This window comes from Mauremys reevesii, linkage group 24, assembly GCF_016161935.1.
Source record: "Mauremys reevesii isolate NIE-2019 linkage group 24, ASM1616193v1, whole genome shotgun sequence".
Lineage (NCBI taxonomy): Eukaryota > Metazoa > Chordata > Testudines > Geoemydidae > Mauremys > Mauremys reevesii.
Genome location: NC_052646.1, coordinates 8,949,705 through 8,964,359, shown reverse-complemented (window position 1 = coordinate 8,964,359; position 14,655 = coordinate 8,949,705). Strand labels below are relative to the sequence as shown.

At 54.3% G+C, this 14,655-nt stretch overlaps 1 protein-coding gene across 5 annotated transcripts; it reads left to right on the top strand.

The window, feature by feature from the left end:
* The first annotated feature begins 5,489 nt into the window (after nt 1–5,489).
* On the top strand, nt 5,490–14,410 carry KLHDC9 (kelch domain containing 9). 5 transcript variants are annotated; one of them, XM_039512224.1, is made up of 5 exons: nt 5,490–5,623; nt 7,717–8,273; nt 8,772–8,922; nt 9,295–9,493; nt 13,401–14,410. In XM_039512224.1, exons 2-5 carry the CDS (start codon nt 7,768–7,770, stop codon nt 13,562–13,564), a joined length of 1,020 nt encoding a protein of 339 aa, XP_039368158.1. In that variant the 5' UTR covers nt 5,490–5,623; nt 7,717–7,767; the 3' UTR covers nt 13,565–14,410. The 5 variants fall into 5 exon arrangements, with proteins under 5 accessions (XP_039368158.1, XP_039368160.1, XP_039368159.1 ...); XM_039512226.1 differs by lacking the exon at nt 5,490–5,623 and adding an exon at nt 5,680–5,724; XM_039512225.1 differs by lacking the exon at nt 5,490–5,623 and adding an exon at nt 5,692–5,728.
* Nucleotides 14,411–14,655: the final 245 nt, after the last annotated feature.

Sequence of the window (14,655 nt, the reverse complement as noted above, 5' to 3'; positions counted from 1 at the left end):
CACTTTCTCACTTGAGAATCACTTACAAATTATTCCACCAGCACTTAAGTGTAAACCTCCATCCGACCGCAGGCTGTCTGGAAATCTCTGCCATGGGGACACTTTGGGGTTCAACCTGGAGCGAGAAGGGGCTGTCGCCGCCGTCCCGGACGCCAGGCTGAGGTCAGTGTGCCGTACTCCAGCGGTTGGCATCCAGGCTCTGAACCAAAGCTCCCCGGAACAGGGCAGGCAGTGGCACAACCCCTAACTCAGGGGTAGGCAACCTATGGCACGTGTGCCGAAGGCGGCACGCGAGCTGATTTTCAGTGGCACTCACACGACCTGGGTCCTGGTCACCGGTCCGGGGGGCTCTGCATTTTAATTTAATTTTAAATGAAGCTTCTTAAACATTTTAAAACCTTATTTACTTTACATACAACAATAGTTTAGTTCTATATTATAGACTTCTAGAAAGAGACCTTCTAAAAACGTTAAAATGTATGACTGGCACGCGAAACCTTAAATCTGAGTGAATAAATGAAGACTCGGCACAGCACTGCTGAAAGGTTGCTGACCCCTGCCTTAACGGGTCTGGGCTGAACCCCAAATTATCACAGAGGGGTGTGTCCGAAGCCCCACCCCTCTCGCAGGGTTTGGCACCTAAGTCCAGGCTGCAAGTTGCCTTGCCTAGCGATCCACACATGGAAACTCCTCTCCTGGAGTTATGTTTTCCTGGGAGTTTCTCGTAATAAAGAGCTAGGCAAACGCCTCGCTGCCCGCAGAACCGCCAACATCTATTGATTTAAATCAAATCCTGACAAACCTGGTTATTACATTTCCCACCTTGAGCTCTGACAGGCTCAGCTATCAGGTGAGTAAACAGGGAGTTACCGGCCAGGTGATTTGCCTACAATGAAAACATCCTATATAGCTTCAGAAACAAATACAGAGCTGGTCTAGTTAAACGCCACACCGTTTCTGGATGTTCCTGGGCCAGATGATCAGCCCTGCGCTTTGCATGGGCGCTGAGGCAGGGCATCACAATGTTCTAGGTGAGCAGAAAATATTTTTGTGGCTCCGATCAGACAGTGTCTTCACACCTTTGCGGCTACCACAGTAGTGGACTCCTTCCATCAGAATGGCAGAGAGGCGTAACAGACAATGCTGTGTTTGTTGTACCTTGTGTTCTCCTGGGAACACCTAGTTAGAAAAAGATACGGTTTATATCAGGAGTGTTTAGTGGGCTGAGATCGAACAGGAAACTTCACAGTTAAAGCACCAAAAATTTGGGGCAATGGGTTAATTCTAATGGGACAAGAGTGCCCCCACTTTGCATGGCTTATAGAGGGGATGCCTGCACCGCTAGACCAACACCCACTGCAGGCACAGCAAAATCTATCAGGACCCTCTCAGGCCTTCACAAACAGGGAGGGGCGGGGGAAGCTGCAGATATTCAGACTCAGCTACCTCTGCGGGTGAAGGAGCCGCATTAGCCATGCAAACAGTCAGGATCGGAGTTGCCAAGCCTTGAATACTAATAGTTCGTTTAACATGTGGGGGCTTGTCTGCACGTTCAGCTCTGCTGTAGCGCGTTAGTGAAGATGCAGACGGCAGAGCTCCACAAGAGGCGGTAGCTACAGTGGGAGAAGCCCTTCCCTCAACACAGTGCTGTCTACACCGCGGGTCATTAGGTCGGTATAACTGCATCGCCCGGGGGGGGGGGGTTCCACTCCCCTGAGCAATGCAGCGCTAAGTTTGAAGTGCAGACCTGGCCTCAGTCAGCATTATGGGTACGAAAATGTGTGTTTTCACCAGAGGCCAACTGACAGGCACTAGCTGTCCCCCTGTGAAAACAGAGACACTTTGGTTTCATCCAAAGGCAAACGAGGTGAAGCCGGCCCATTGCTCCCAGCCCCACCAAAGTGAAGGAGTAACAGGATCATTCTGTGGGACAGTTGGATTCATTTAAGATTTTCACTTTATTTGACTGTACACTTGCTTTCGCACATAGTGCCACTCCTCCTTCCCCAGCCTGACCTACTCTGTCATTCCTATCAATTTTTGTACCCAGGTATTACCGGGCCCCATTCATTATCATTGTTTCTCTGATGCCTATTATTAATAGGCAGCAGGTTTAAAACAAGTAAAAGGAAGTTCTTCTTCACGCAGCGCACAGTCAACCTGTGGAACTCCTTGCCTGAGGAGGTTGTGAAGGCTAGGACTATAACAGCGTTTAAAAGGGAACTGGATAAATTCATGGTGGTTAAGTCCATTAATGGCTATTAGCCAGGATGGGTAAGGAATGGTGTCCCTAGCCTCTGTTTGTCAGAGGATGGAGATGGATGGCAGGAGAGAGATCACTTGATCATTACCTGTTAGGTTCACTCCCTCTGGGGCACGTGGCATTGGCCACTGTCAGTAGACAGGATACTGGGCTAGATGGACCTTTGGTCTGACCCGGTATGGCCGTTCTTACGTTCTCAATAGCCTCATTTAATACCAGGCACTAAAGTTCACCCATCTTAGTATTTAGACTAGTTGCGTTTATAAAATTTGTCAGTATTTAGTTGTCTGCCTTCATGTGATGTAATTGAATGGCACTTTCTCATTTGACTGTTTCTTTTCAGTTCCTACTTGTACTTGATCAACTTCTGGCCTCTGCTCTTTACTAAGCTACACAGAATCCCCTTTAATAAATCCTCCCCAAGGGACTCTGTCTGAACCATGTTTTCCTCCGCACCTGTCGGCTTTCCCCAGCCCTTAGTTTAATTTGACATGCCAGCAATCTGGTTCTGTTTTGGTTTAGGTGGAGCCCATCCTTCCTGCATAGGCTCCTCCTTTCCCAAAAGATTCCCCTGTTCCTAGTAAACCTAAAACCCTCCTCCCTACATCCACTGGGACCCTGCCGTTCTGCCTGTCAAACTGATCCTGTGCATGGAACTGGAAGCATTTCAGAGAAAGCTACCATGGAGGTCCTGGACTTTAATCTCTTTCCTACCAGCCTTCAGGATTTTTGGCCTCCAGGACCTCTCTTCTACCTGTCTCTATGTCACTGGTACCTACATGTACCATGACCACAGGCTCCTCCCCAGCACCACACATAAGTCTGTCTAAGTGTCTCGAGAGGCCTGCAACCTTTGCAGCCAGCAGGCAATTCACCATGCAGTTCTCCTGGTCATCGCAAACCCAGCTGTCTATATTTCTAAGAATCAAATCCCTCAGCATTATTGCCTGTATCTTCCTATTAATTGGGGTTCCGTCCCCTGGCGGGGGGAGTATCCTTAGGGTGAGAGGATATCATGACACCATCTGGAGGGAGGGTCCCAACAATGGGATCATTTCCCTCTGATCCAGCACGATATTTCTCCTTCCCCAAGACTTTCATCTTCCTCAGCAGTACAGGTGCTATCAGATTAGGAGTGGGACCGCTGTACTGTGTCCTGAGAACTCTCCTGTGTACCTCTCTGTCTCCCTTAGCTCCTCCAGTTCAACCACTCTGGTCTCAGGATCCTGTACTCAGTCTCTGAGGGCCATGAACTGCTTGCACCGAATGCACACATATGCCGCCTGCTCACAAGGCAGGTAATCGCACATGCTGCCTGCAGTGCAATAAACCAGATTCCCCCACGTTTCTGGACTTCTGTCTGCATTCTTTTGACTCTTGCGGGTTGGTTAGTTGTTTCGTTCTTTGTTTTTTTTCTGCTTGTGCTGGGGGAGGGGTGGTTATTGGCCTAAATTTAGAGAATGTACCTGCCTCTTGTACTCCCTCTCTAAACTCCTGCGCAAAACTGCCCTGTTCGCTAGCAACTTTGGTCACTTAAGAGCTGGCTTTGAACACCCCTGTTCTCCCTAAGTTAGGCTTGCGCCCTGGTCGAGGGATCCTATCGGGATGAGGGATCAAAGGATGGCAGGCTAGACACTCATTAAGAAGCCTTCAGCCTTGCTTAGGTGACTGCTAGGCTCAGCAAACAGCCCCAAAACAGACCACACTATAAACTTCAATCAAGCAGGTCAGTACACGGCAAGCAAGCAAGCATATTAGATATTTTGCATATGCAAAACTGGTATTTGCATATTTTAGGCATGTACAATCGTTTTAGGCATATGGATACTTTGGGAGAGGTAACAACAGAAGTACGGAGCTCTTGTACCCTAAGGCTCAAAAACAAAAAGGCAAATTAAAAGAACCCCACGGGTTTTTTTTTTTTAATTTCATGACTTTTGGGTATATCGCTCAGGACTTTTTAATCCTTATGGTTAAGAACATAAGAATGGCTGTCCTGGGTCAGGCCAAAGGTCCATCTAGCCCAATATCCTGTCTTCCGACACTCATGGTCAATGCCAGGTGCCCCAGAGGGAATGAACAGAGCAGGTAATCACCAAGTGATCCATCCCCTGTCACCAATTCACAGCTTCTGGCAAACAGAGGCTAGGGACATATATCTTGGGGCTGTATATGTATATGAAGTAAACATTACACTGGAAATGTCAAGGTTGTCATACAAGTATAGTGACCTCAGGTCCAGATTTTTAAAGGTATTTGGGCAACTAGCTGGATTTTCAAAAGCACCTGAGTGCTTTCAACCTTTAAAAAATTGCCTTTAATGCCTATTTGGGCAGCACGTTCTACACAAAAGTAGTAACATGGGAAAGAGCATGAAGGTGCTGGATAGGGAGGCTAAATGACAGTTGACAAAGGCCATCCCCATTGGCGGATTAAAGGAAATGGAAGACGTTTTCCCACCAACCCAGGAAATCAATCGGCCTCAAAGCTACATGATCCCAAAGAATAAACGTGTGTATATAAAATAAGAACAAAATGTTGGCGTTTAAAACTAATCTTGCACTAGAAACAGGACGTGTTATGCCACAGCGAGATGCAATGGCTGAAGCTACTCGCAACTTTATATTTTCAATGATTAGCGGCTCTTAAAAATCTGCGCAATGGTGCAGTGACAGCCATCTGCACAATGTTAACGAAGGCAAATGATGATGTGCTAAGAGTAATAAAAATAACATTTTAAGAAGTAAATGATTTAAAAGGGTGAAACTCCATTTGAGTGGCTGATGAGGAAGAGGCCATCCATTCAGGCAACCAGATAGTACAGTGACACTCAGACCTCAGTGGTTCAGGAGGCAAATTAGCACTCAGCATTATATATATATATACACCTCTACCCTGATATAACGCTGTCCTCGGGAGCCAAAGAATCTTACCGTGTTACAGGTGAAACCGCGTTATATCGAACTTGCTTTGATCTGCCGGAGCACGCAGCCCCACCCCCCGGAGCGCTGCTTTACCGTGTTATATCCGAATTTGTGTTATATTGGGTCGCATTATATCAGGGTGGAGGTGTATATAATTCTCACGGCAAAACGACTGACCAATTGGTTAATAACGTAGTAAAAGCATCCTGACTGGTTAATGACTTAGACTGGTTAATAATTAAATCACGCCCTGATTTAATATCAGGTGCTGCAAAGAGCTGGGGGAGCAACATTAAGGAGCCACTCCGGAGGAGTCTGAGTGTGGCTGAGATAGCCGTTAAAACAAATGGCTGTACCGCTATGAGGTTTTCTGCCCGCCTAGAAACTCAGAGGGATTCTTTTAAACACCAGCAACACTTAGACCCATTATAATCAGGTCAGGTGAAATACTTCAGGGAATCCAGCTGTCTGGGGCAGCTCAGTGCCTGGGATCAGCCAGTGAAGAGGGGCCTTGTCGGGATGCCCTGAGCCTGGGACGTGGGTGCGGAAGCCCCTCTGCCCCACCCCTATTTTTGCAACCACTGCAGGGGGGCCACCCCAGCAGGGCCGCCCAGAGGATTCAGGGGGCCTGGGGCCAGGGGCGGCTCTACAAAGTAGGCTGCCCCAAGCAGCGCGGAGCGCTGCGCCCCCAGTCCCCCCCCGGCGGGTCCCCTTCCTCCGCAGCTCCTGCAGGCGGGGGGGGCGGTTGGCTCGGTGGGGCTCCCGCCCGCGCATGCCCGGGGCAGGTCCCGGGGAGAGCGGGGACCTGCCGGCCGCAGCGCCGGGGGGAGCTCCACCCCCCCCAAATGCCGCCCTCCCAGGATGCCGCGCTGGGCGCTGCTGAGGCGCTGCCTGGGGCAAAGCAATGAGGGGGAGTGGGCTTCCATAAAAAAAGTTGCAATACTATATTCTTGGGGGGGGGGGCTCTGCAGGGCCTGGGGCAAATTGCCCCCCGTGTGGCCCGCACCCCAGCTGGGTCAGCCCCCCCCCGCACTCCGTGGGCAGTGAGTGGAGTGACAGCGCAGGACGATTCCCTGCACGGTGCTCCTGGGGCGCAGGCCGGATTTTTAAAGCTCTTTAGGCCGCTAGTGGGATTTTCAAAGGCCTCGGGCGGCGGCGCCTGTGCCCGGCGGGCCCCGAGTGCCGGGGAACCCGCTGCGCCCCCCGCCGCCAGCGGCCGGGGCGGCCCCGGGGCCGCAGGGCGCGTCGGGCCGCGGAGGATGACCCGGCCCCGGCCGTTGCCAGGCCACGCGGCGCGTTGCTAGGGGCGGGCCCCTGGCCGCGGCCTCCTGCAGCGGGGGCGGCCTGGGTAAGCGAGAGCGGGTCGGGCCCGAGCTGCCGCTGACACCTTCATTGCTCGTACGGGGAGAGATGTGGGTGTGTTTGTGGTGGGGTGCGTGCGGGTGCAGGGGGGTTGGGTGGGATTGGAGTAGGTGTGAGTGCATGGGGGTGGGGGGGGGAGGTGTGCGTGCGGGTGCCGGCGGAGGGGAGGTGTGCATGGGGGTTTAAGGGGTTTGGGGGGGGTTGGAAGGTGTGTGGGGGCAGGGGGGTGGGGAGAGGAGAGGTGCATGTGGGGGCAGGGGGGTTGGCTGGGGAGGCATGCGTGCAGGGGCATGGGGGACGGTGTGCCTGGGGGTTGGAGGGGGAGGGGTCCGTGTGGGTGCATGGGGAGGAGGTGTGCATGTGGGTGTAAGAGGTGGGGAGGGTGTGGGTGCATGGGGATGGGGAGGGGTGCATGCGGGTTGGGTGGGGAGGAATGCATGTGGGTGCATGGGGGTTGGGTGTGGAGGAGTGCATGCGGGTGCATGAAGAGGGGAGGTGTGCATGTGGGTGTAAGAGGTGTGGGGAGTGTGGGTGCATGGGGGTGGGGAGGGGAGCTGTTCGGGTGGGTGCATGGGGGGATGCAGTGGTGAAGGGAGCTATGTGTGTGGGTGCATGGGGGGAGGTGTGCAGCATGCAGGTGCATGGGGGTTGGGTGGGGAGGAGTGCACAGGGGGTGGGGTGATGCACAAGTGTGTCTGGTAGGGTGGAGCTCTGACTGCAGGGGCAGGTGCGATCTGGGTCAGGACAGTTCTCCAAAATTGGCCTTCTAAGCGGCACCCATTGCAACAAGCGCGATTTTAGGTGTCTCATAGGGACTCACAGGGCAAAACCCATCCACACCAAAGGGAGAGTTTAAAATCTGCCTCCAAATTCCTATAGCGTGAGGGAGCCTTTATCTGAGATACTGCAGGGATGGGCGAGAGAGAATCGCCATGAGCTCTTAGCAGTGTAGTGCCTATGACACACAGTTGACCCATTATGATTCCATCCAACAGAGGGCGATGCTGAATATGTACAATAGACACAGTACAGTACTGACAGCCCCTTTGTAGAGAGATGGGAGGTGACTTGCCTGACATCACCCAGCAGGCAAGGGCAGAGCTGGGAACAGGACCCAGGAGTCCTGACTGTCAGGCCTGCTCACTAACTCCATTGCTTCCCTTACAGGTGAATCCTCTGGCTGGTGGTGCTTTGCCCCTGCAGGTGGGAGCTGGCACGATGGCCACGGGCAGCAGCTGGGCGTGGAAGCCCATCGCACAGGACGCCCTGTTTGCACGCGCCTACCACTCGTGCGACGTGGTGCGAGGGAAGCTGCTGCTCTTCGGGGGGCTGAAGTCGGGCGAGCCCAAGGAGCCCCCACTGGGGGACATGGTGACCTTCGACCCCACCCTGCTGACGGCTGAGACACTGGGCCCCAACGGCGGGGACCGGCGCAGCCACCATGACACGGCGGTGCTGGCCAACCGCTGGCTGTGCGTGGTGGGGGGCTGGGACGGCGCCCACAGGGTCTCGGCCGTGTGCTGCTGGGATACCGAGCGGGGACAGTGGGAGCGCTGGGCCGAGGGGCCCTCCAATGACCCCCCCGTGGGGCTCAGCAGCCACACCTGTACCAAGGTGTCAGAGCATGAGCTGCGGGTGGTGGGCAGGGAGGGCGGACTTCGCACCCAGAGGCGCTTCGCCAGCATCTACACCCTGCGCGTCAACCCTGCCACCAAGACCTACTGGTAGGTCCCTTCCTCCCCGAGGGGGCTCTGGGGATGGGCCCCCCCACCACACTGAGAGAGGCGCACATGGGGGCGGCTGGGCTGAGATGCCAACCCCCCTGCAGGGTGGCATCTGATTAAAACTGGGCAGCGGGTTCGAATTTGGACGCATCCCTTAGAGGGATTCACCTACGGGAACCCCAGAGCCCCAGGCTGTCCCCCTGAGATCCAGGCTGTGGGGGAAGGGGCCATCGGGTCTGTGCCCAGCACTGGGGAGGACTGTGCCCTAGAAATGGCCATTGCAGTACCCACTGGGCATGAGATCTGGATTATCAACTCCCTGATGCCCAGGAGAGTTGGGATCCAGGGTTTTGGTTCGGCCCACGTGGATTCCACACCCCCAAAGTTTAAGGTGCTCAGGTCCCAGGGCCCCATGTACTGGGATGCTCCCCTAACTTCCCACCCCTGGGCACTGTGGGTGCTCATGCCAAGCACCCGTAACGCCTCTCTGTGCTCTAGGTACAAGGAGGAGGAATCGCGGACAGCCTCTCGGGCCGGACACTCGGCCATGCTGCTCCGTGACGCAGGTGGCTACCAGCTGCTGGTGTTCGGGGGCCGTGACTCCTCCGACTGCGAGGTGGCCGGGCGCTGGGGCAAAGGGAAAATCCACGTGAGTGTCTGGCTCTGGGCTGTCACTGCCCCAGAATGAGCCCTTTGTTCCTGCCCCACTCCCCACAGGGCCGCCTGGTGGGAGAGGCCAGGGCTGGAGTAGGTGGGAGCTCCCCCCATGGCCAGTGCTCCTGCCCCACTCCCCACAGGGCCCACTGGTGGGAGAGGCCAGGGCTGGAGTAGGTGGGAGCTCCCCCCACGGCCAGTGCTCCTGCCCCACTCCCCACAGGGCCCCCTGGTGGGAGATGCCGGGACTGGAGTAGCTGGGAGCTCCCCCCACGGCCAGTGCTCCTGCCCCACTCCCCACAGCGCCCCCTGGTGGGAGAGGCAAATCCACAAACAGACCCTGCTTCTTCCCTTTCCTTCCTCCTAGGTAGAGTCCGTCCATGCCCCCAAGATGACAGAGCAGCTCTCCCGACTGGTTGGCTCCGAGAATGGCTCACGGCAGGCTCCGAAAGGCCTGAGGCACCAATCCTGCACGGTGGTGGGTCCCTTCGCGGTGGCTTTTGGTGGGGAGACCCTAACGAAGGGGCGAGACGCCATCTGTAACGATCTCTATGTCTACGATACAAGTAAGAGAGGAGAGAACGGGCGCGCGCATGTGTGTATGTACTACTGCCCTCCACTGGGTGGAATCAGAACTGCTGAGTCTGTGTCTCACAGCCCCCGTACTGCACAGAGCTAGTGAGGAGTCTCCTTTAGCTCAAGTGTCAGGTGTTCATACTGGAGACAGGAATCCTAGTGTCACATCCCTACACCCATGGGGGCAACCTTTACCTCCCCGCAGAGCTCCCCGCCCATGCAGCCTCCCTCTAGCCACTTTCCCCTTGATGCTGAAATGCAGCCTCTACAAACTACGGTTCCCAGCATGCATCACTCCACCCTGCTTGCCACTGTCTATTGCCTCTTGGGAGCTGTAGTTTCCACAGGCTGTCCCTGGGGAGTGAAGATGAAAGTGACCTCTCAGGCTGTCCTCACCTGTCAGTTGGGGCGGATCTTGCAATCCCGTTGAGCTGGCGATCCAGACCTGGGCTGGGCATAGTTTGCAGCCCCCGTTCTCCGCCAGCCTTTCCAGCCATGGTACAACACAGAGCTGGGCATTCGGCGATTTGGGTCTAGGTTCCAGTGTTGCCACCTCTCACGATGTTATAGCGCATCTTGCAAGATCTGGTGCTTTTCTCAAAGCCCCGGCTCCTGGAATCATGAGATTAGAGGTGAAACACAGCTCTGACCTTGTAAAAAAGTCAGGCTCTAGCTCTCTCACCTGAAGAGACAAGTGTGCAAACGTGTGACCCCTGAAGCCTGACAGTGAATAGGAAGAACCCAAATCGTATTAGGGTTTTTTTTGAATGTCCTGATTTTGGGGCCTGGCTTGGGATTTTTGAATAGTCAGGGCTGGCGATACCAGGACTCTCCTTTATGCTAATGCCCTGTGCACCACGCACTGCCGGGGCCCGAGTGTGACCGAGAATTTTGGTCTTCCTGTGCGAATCACGAACTCCAGGCTGGTTATTCAGCTAGCTGGCTCCATCATCTCAAATGTCACAAACCAACCAGGAGTGGAAGAATGGCCTGGAAGGAAGGATGGCCCAGTGGCTAGTGGGCTAGCCGGGGAAACCTTGAATCAGTCCCCATTTGCCACAGATGCCCTGGGGGACCTTGAGCAAGTCACGGGGGCCTAGATTCACACAGGTACTTTTAGCCAAGCCCACAGGCACATGCTCCGATTCGCAAAGCCACCGCTTGCCCCCGGGCTCCCTACATGCCCAGTGGGGAGAGTCATCTTGGACGGTCATCCGCAAAAGCCAGCCGGCTAGGAGGTAGGCACCTAGGCTAGCCAATGGGAGATCCTGACAAGAGGGGTGTGCCTTAAGCCCCACACCGCGATCCACAGTCAGGATCCTCCAGCTCCTTGTGGCAAGAGGATGCGGGAGACCCCTCCCTTATATCTCTCAACCCAGCAGTCAGGCAGTGTGGGAGACCCCAGTTCACGTCCCCCCTCCGCCCGATACGGGAAGGGATTGGAAGAGCAGTCTTGCACCTCTCAGATTTGCATCCCAACCCGTTGGGTTACGAGCTATTCTGATGGGGGGGCTCGCTCCACCTCTCCTGTTCATTGTGAGTTGGTGTAACGATGTTGGCTTTGGTGGGACACTTCTGAGCGTGTCCATTCAGGACAAATTGCTCAAAGCAGGGCAGTTACAGCCCAAGGCAAACCAAACCAGCCAGACAGAGAAGACCTTGGTATCACCCCACTGGCTAACCATAAGTCACACAAGCAATTCCCTTAGACACTCCAGTTTCCCAGTATCACCGCCAGTGCCACTCGTTATGGGGACGACTGGTTGTGAAAACCAACACCCCAGTAAAAGAACAAAGGTTCTCCCGATCCCAAAGGACCAAGCCCCAGGTCAATATACAAATCAGATCTTACCCACAAATCACACTGTTGCCAAACCTTTAGAATCTAAAATCTAAAGGTTTATCCATAAAAGGGAAAAGATCTAGATACACAGGTACATAGCCAATATTCATAACTTCAGCTACAAAAATGATACACACATACCGATAGCATAATCATAATTAGCAAATCATAACCTTTCCATAGACCCCTTACATGACAACCTTTGTACAATATTTGCTGCAAATATGTAATGGTGGTTGCACCAGTGATTGATACGGTCATAGGTTATATTAATAACCTCACAGTTGGACCACAGAGAGAAAGCAGAAGCATGAGACTGGCTCTGTAGCCTGGTGACTCGAGCACTCCCCCGGGACGTGGGGATCCAGTCCCCTGCTCCACTGACTCTTTAGTTATCGGAAGTGCACCAGCCACGCCGGGAGAGATTGACGAGCCCCATCTCAGACTGTCCCATAGCCCAGTGGTTGAGAGGTGGCAGATCCCTGTTCAGATCCCTTTCTTTACTGGGGGAGGAGGGACTTGAGCCAGGGGGGTCACTCATGCTCCAGGTGAGCATCCTAACCACTGGGCTAAGAGTTATAAGTGGGGGGAGGGGTGTCTTGCTCTTCCAACCCCCCCCCCCCCCCACCAGCTGCTGTGTGTAAACTCACCTCCAGGGCTGCCTCTGAGCACGCCTGCCGGATCAGATCCTGCCTGCGAGGTAGGCGGCTTGACGTCTGTCTTCCCTGGTTCATGAATCGCTGCGGTGCTCAGATGGGAGATGGGCATCTGGGCACCTACAGGGGTCAGCAATGCATGTGCCCAGAGGCAGGAACGCAGATGCCGAGAGAAATTTTGCCTGCAAATATGTCGGTGCCAAGCATAGTCACCTACGGGGCCAGTGGGAATTTGGTGATTCACAGTGGAGCCTTAAACTGGGATTTAGGTGCCTAAATACAGATTTAAGTGCCTGGGGTTTAGGCACTTTTGTGAATCTCAAAGCCATAGCGCCTCCATTCCTCACATGTACAGTGAGTGTAACAGCCCTGCCCTGCCTCCTGGGGGTGTTCTGAGGATAAATACATCAACCATTGGGGGGTGTTCAGACATACGGGGCCAGGGGCCAGATAAGGAGAGCTTCAGAGAGCTAGAGCAGAGCCAAACGTGCTCTCAAAACACACACAGTTAAATAAAACATTAATATTTTTCCTGCAGTCAATAGAGGTTTATTTTGTGTAGGGTTTCAATAAAAGCCAATTTCTCTTGCTAATGACCAATGACAGTCTCCCCTGCCCTCCTTGGAAGCTGCTGCTGGTCATTTTCATAAGGCAGCATCGTGAAAAAAGGGAATACTTTCCATTGCAATGTTATCATTCCCCTGTGGAACTCGCTGCTGCAGGATACCATGGAGGCAAGTTGATTAGTGAGGATTACAAAGAAGGGATTGTAACATTGATACAGCTGAAGGCAGCCCCTGCGGTCACAGTAACCAGGAGAAACTTCTAAGGGTTTGCAGTCCTCATGCTTCAGGGCATGAGCTGGTTGGCGGTCAGGAAGGAATGTATTGCATGGCACAGGTGTGGTATGTTCGGTAAGGGGAGGGTCCCGGTCATTAATATCTGCCTCTGTAGCTTTTGACACTGGTTGCTGTCAGCGACGGGAGGATAGACAAGATGGGCCATGTGGAGGAAGCAGGGTACTAGTCCCTGCCACATGGTGCCTCTGATCATTTGAATTGTAACAGCTCTCCTATGAAAAGAGCTATCATCCCCATTTCACTGATGGAGAAACTGAGGCACAAGAAGGTCACCCAGGGACAGGGCTGGGGTTAGAAGCCAGGAGTCCTGGTTCCCAGTCCTCCCTAAATCCCATTCTCCCCATTTTTTATTTAAATCCTGGAGGAGTCCCAAGCCCATATCTGTTTTGTATCAGCTGTCATCTTTGATGTGCAATAGCTGTGACCTGGAGAGTGGCCTGGGAACTAACACAGCAAGAGGGGCGGAGGGAGCTGGGCATCGGCTTTGGCCCGGCTGTCTGAGAGCATCAAGCTGCTCCTTTCCTATTGTGTTTTCCAGGATGCTCGCCGCCGAGCTGGTTCCGCTTCCCCTGCTCGGATCGGGGCCAGAAGAGAGTCGGGCACCGCACGTGCCTTTGGAACGACAAGCTCTATCTTGTGGGGGGCTTTGGCCCAGATGGGAAGACCCCTTGCCCTGAGATCTGTGTCTTAGAGATCCCCTAGTGAGGAAGAGGAGAGAGATGAGGGCTGGCACCCTCCTCACCCTTTCACTGGCAATCGCGCCGCTCCTGCAACCAACCCTGAGAGCCAGCTCTGTTTATATGTAATAAAAGTGCCCCGTGTTGGCCCAGCTCCCCCTCCTCTCCGCAGGGAGCTGCACGCTGGCACCAGGGATTTAACTCAAACACAGAGAGAGATTGGGGAGAAAAGGTTTCTTTGTTAAAGAGTCAGACGCGCACCCCTCCCCCCCCCACACCAGTCTCTAGGAACACGCAGTCGGCTCTCTGCAGCCTTCAGCACAGCCAGGAGAGGCCAGGTGTGGTGGTGCTGACATGTCTCGGGAGGAAAGTAAGCGGGGGAAAAAGAAACCAAACATGGCTGATTGGGGTAGGTCTTGGTGATCTGCCGAGAGCGGGGAAAGGGCAGGGAGCTGTTCTCCCCCCCATGGATCACCGTTAAAATAAAGCCTTCCACCCTCTTGAGAATTCATCAGAGGAAACGACTGGCCGGCCTGGCCCTTGTCCGAGGCAGGGCCGGGAAACAGCCTGGTGCTAGAGCCAGGCCTGTAGAACGAAAGCTGCTCCCTAGTTCGCATGTGAAATGACTTGAGGGGAGTGAACGGGCGAGTGCCTGCACCAGCAGCCCCCAGAAAGGAGGCTGCGCCCTCCAGCACCCAGACTGAGCTCGCCGAGGTTTCAAGCCGCGCCGTCGGCGGATCGCTTAGTGCGGCCAGCCCGGCCCTCAGCTCATGCCAGGAGAAAGGACCTTGGCTTCCGTACAGCTCTCACGGCATCACAGCCAGAAACTTTCCCACATTCGTATGCCAAGTGAGCGCCTTGTAAATGAAGAGTCCTCTGCTGAGACAAGTCCCTGGCCAAAGGACTTGGCGTCAATCACCTCCTAAAAATAACTCGGGCCCGTGTTTTGTTTCCCCATCAGAGCATGATACAACGGGGCATCACGCCCTCTCGCACTCTTCTGCCAGCCATGTGGTCCTGCAGATGTACCCCATCCTACGGGGGGGCCATATGTGAACACCACTTCCCTTGCGGGGGGCACACTCAGCAAAGGGCCAGGGGCGAGGGCTGGTCTCC

What these genes read in the sequence shown, in the direction of transcription:
- KLHDC9 (XM_039512222.1), top strand. Translation starts at nt 7,606, where the DNA reads ATGGGAGGTGACTTGCCTGACATCACCCAGCAGGCAAGGGCAGAGCTG. An exon ending in CCTGCCACCAAGACCTACTG is followed by an intron (nt 8,274 to 8,771) that starts GTAGGTCCCTTC and finishes TCTGTGCTCTAG; the next exon opens with GTACAAGGAGGAGGAATCGC. An exon ending in GGGGCAAAGGGAAAATCCAC is followed by an intron (nt 8,923 to 9,294) that starts GTGAGTGTCTGG and finishes CCTTCCTCCTAG; the next exon opens with GTAGAGTCCGTCCATGCCCC.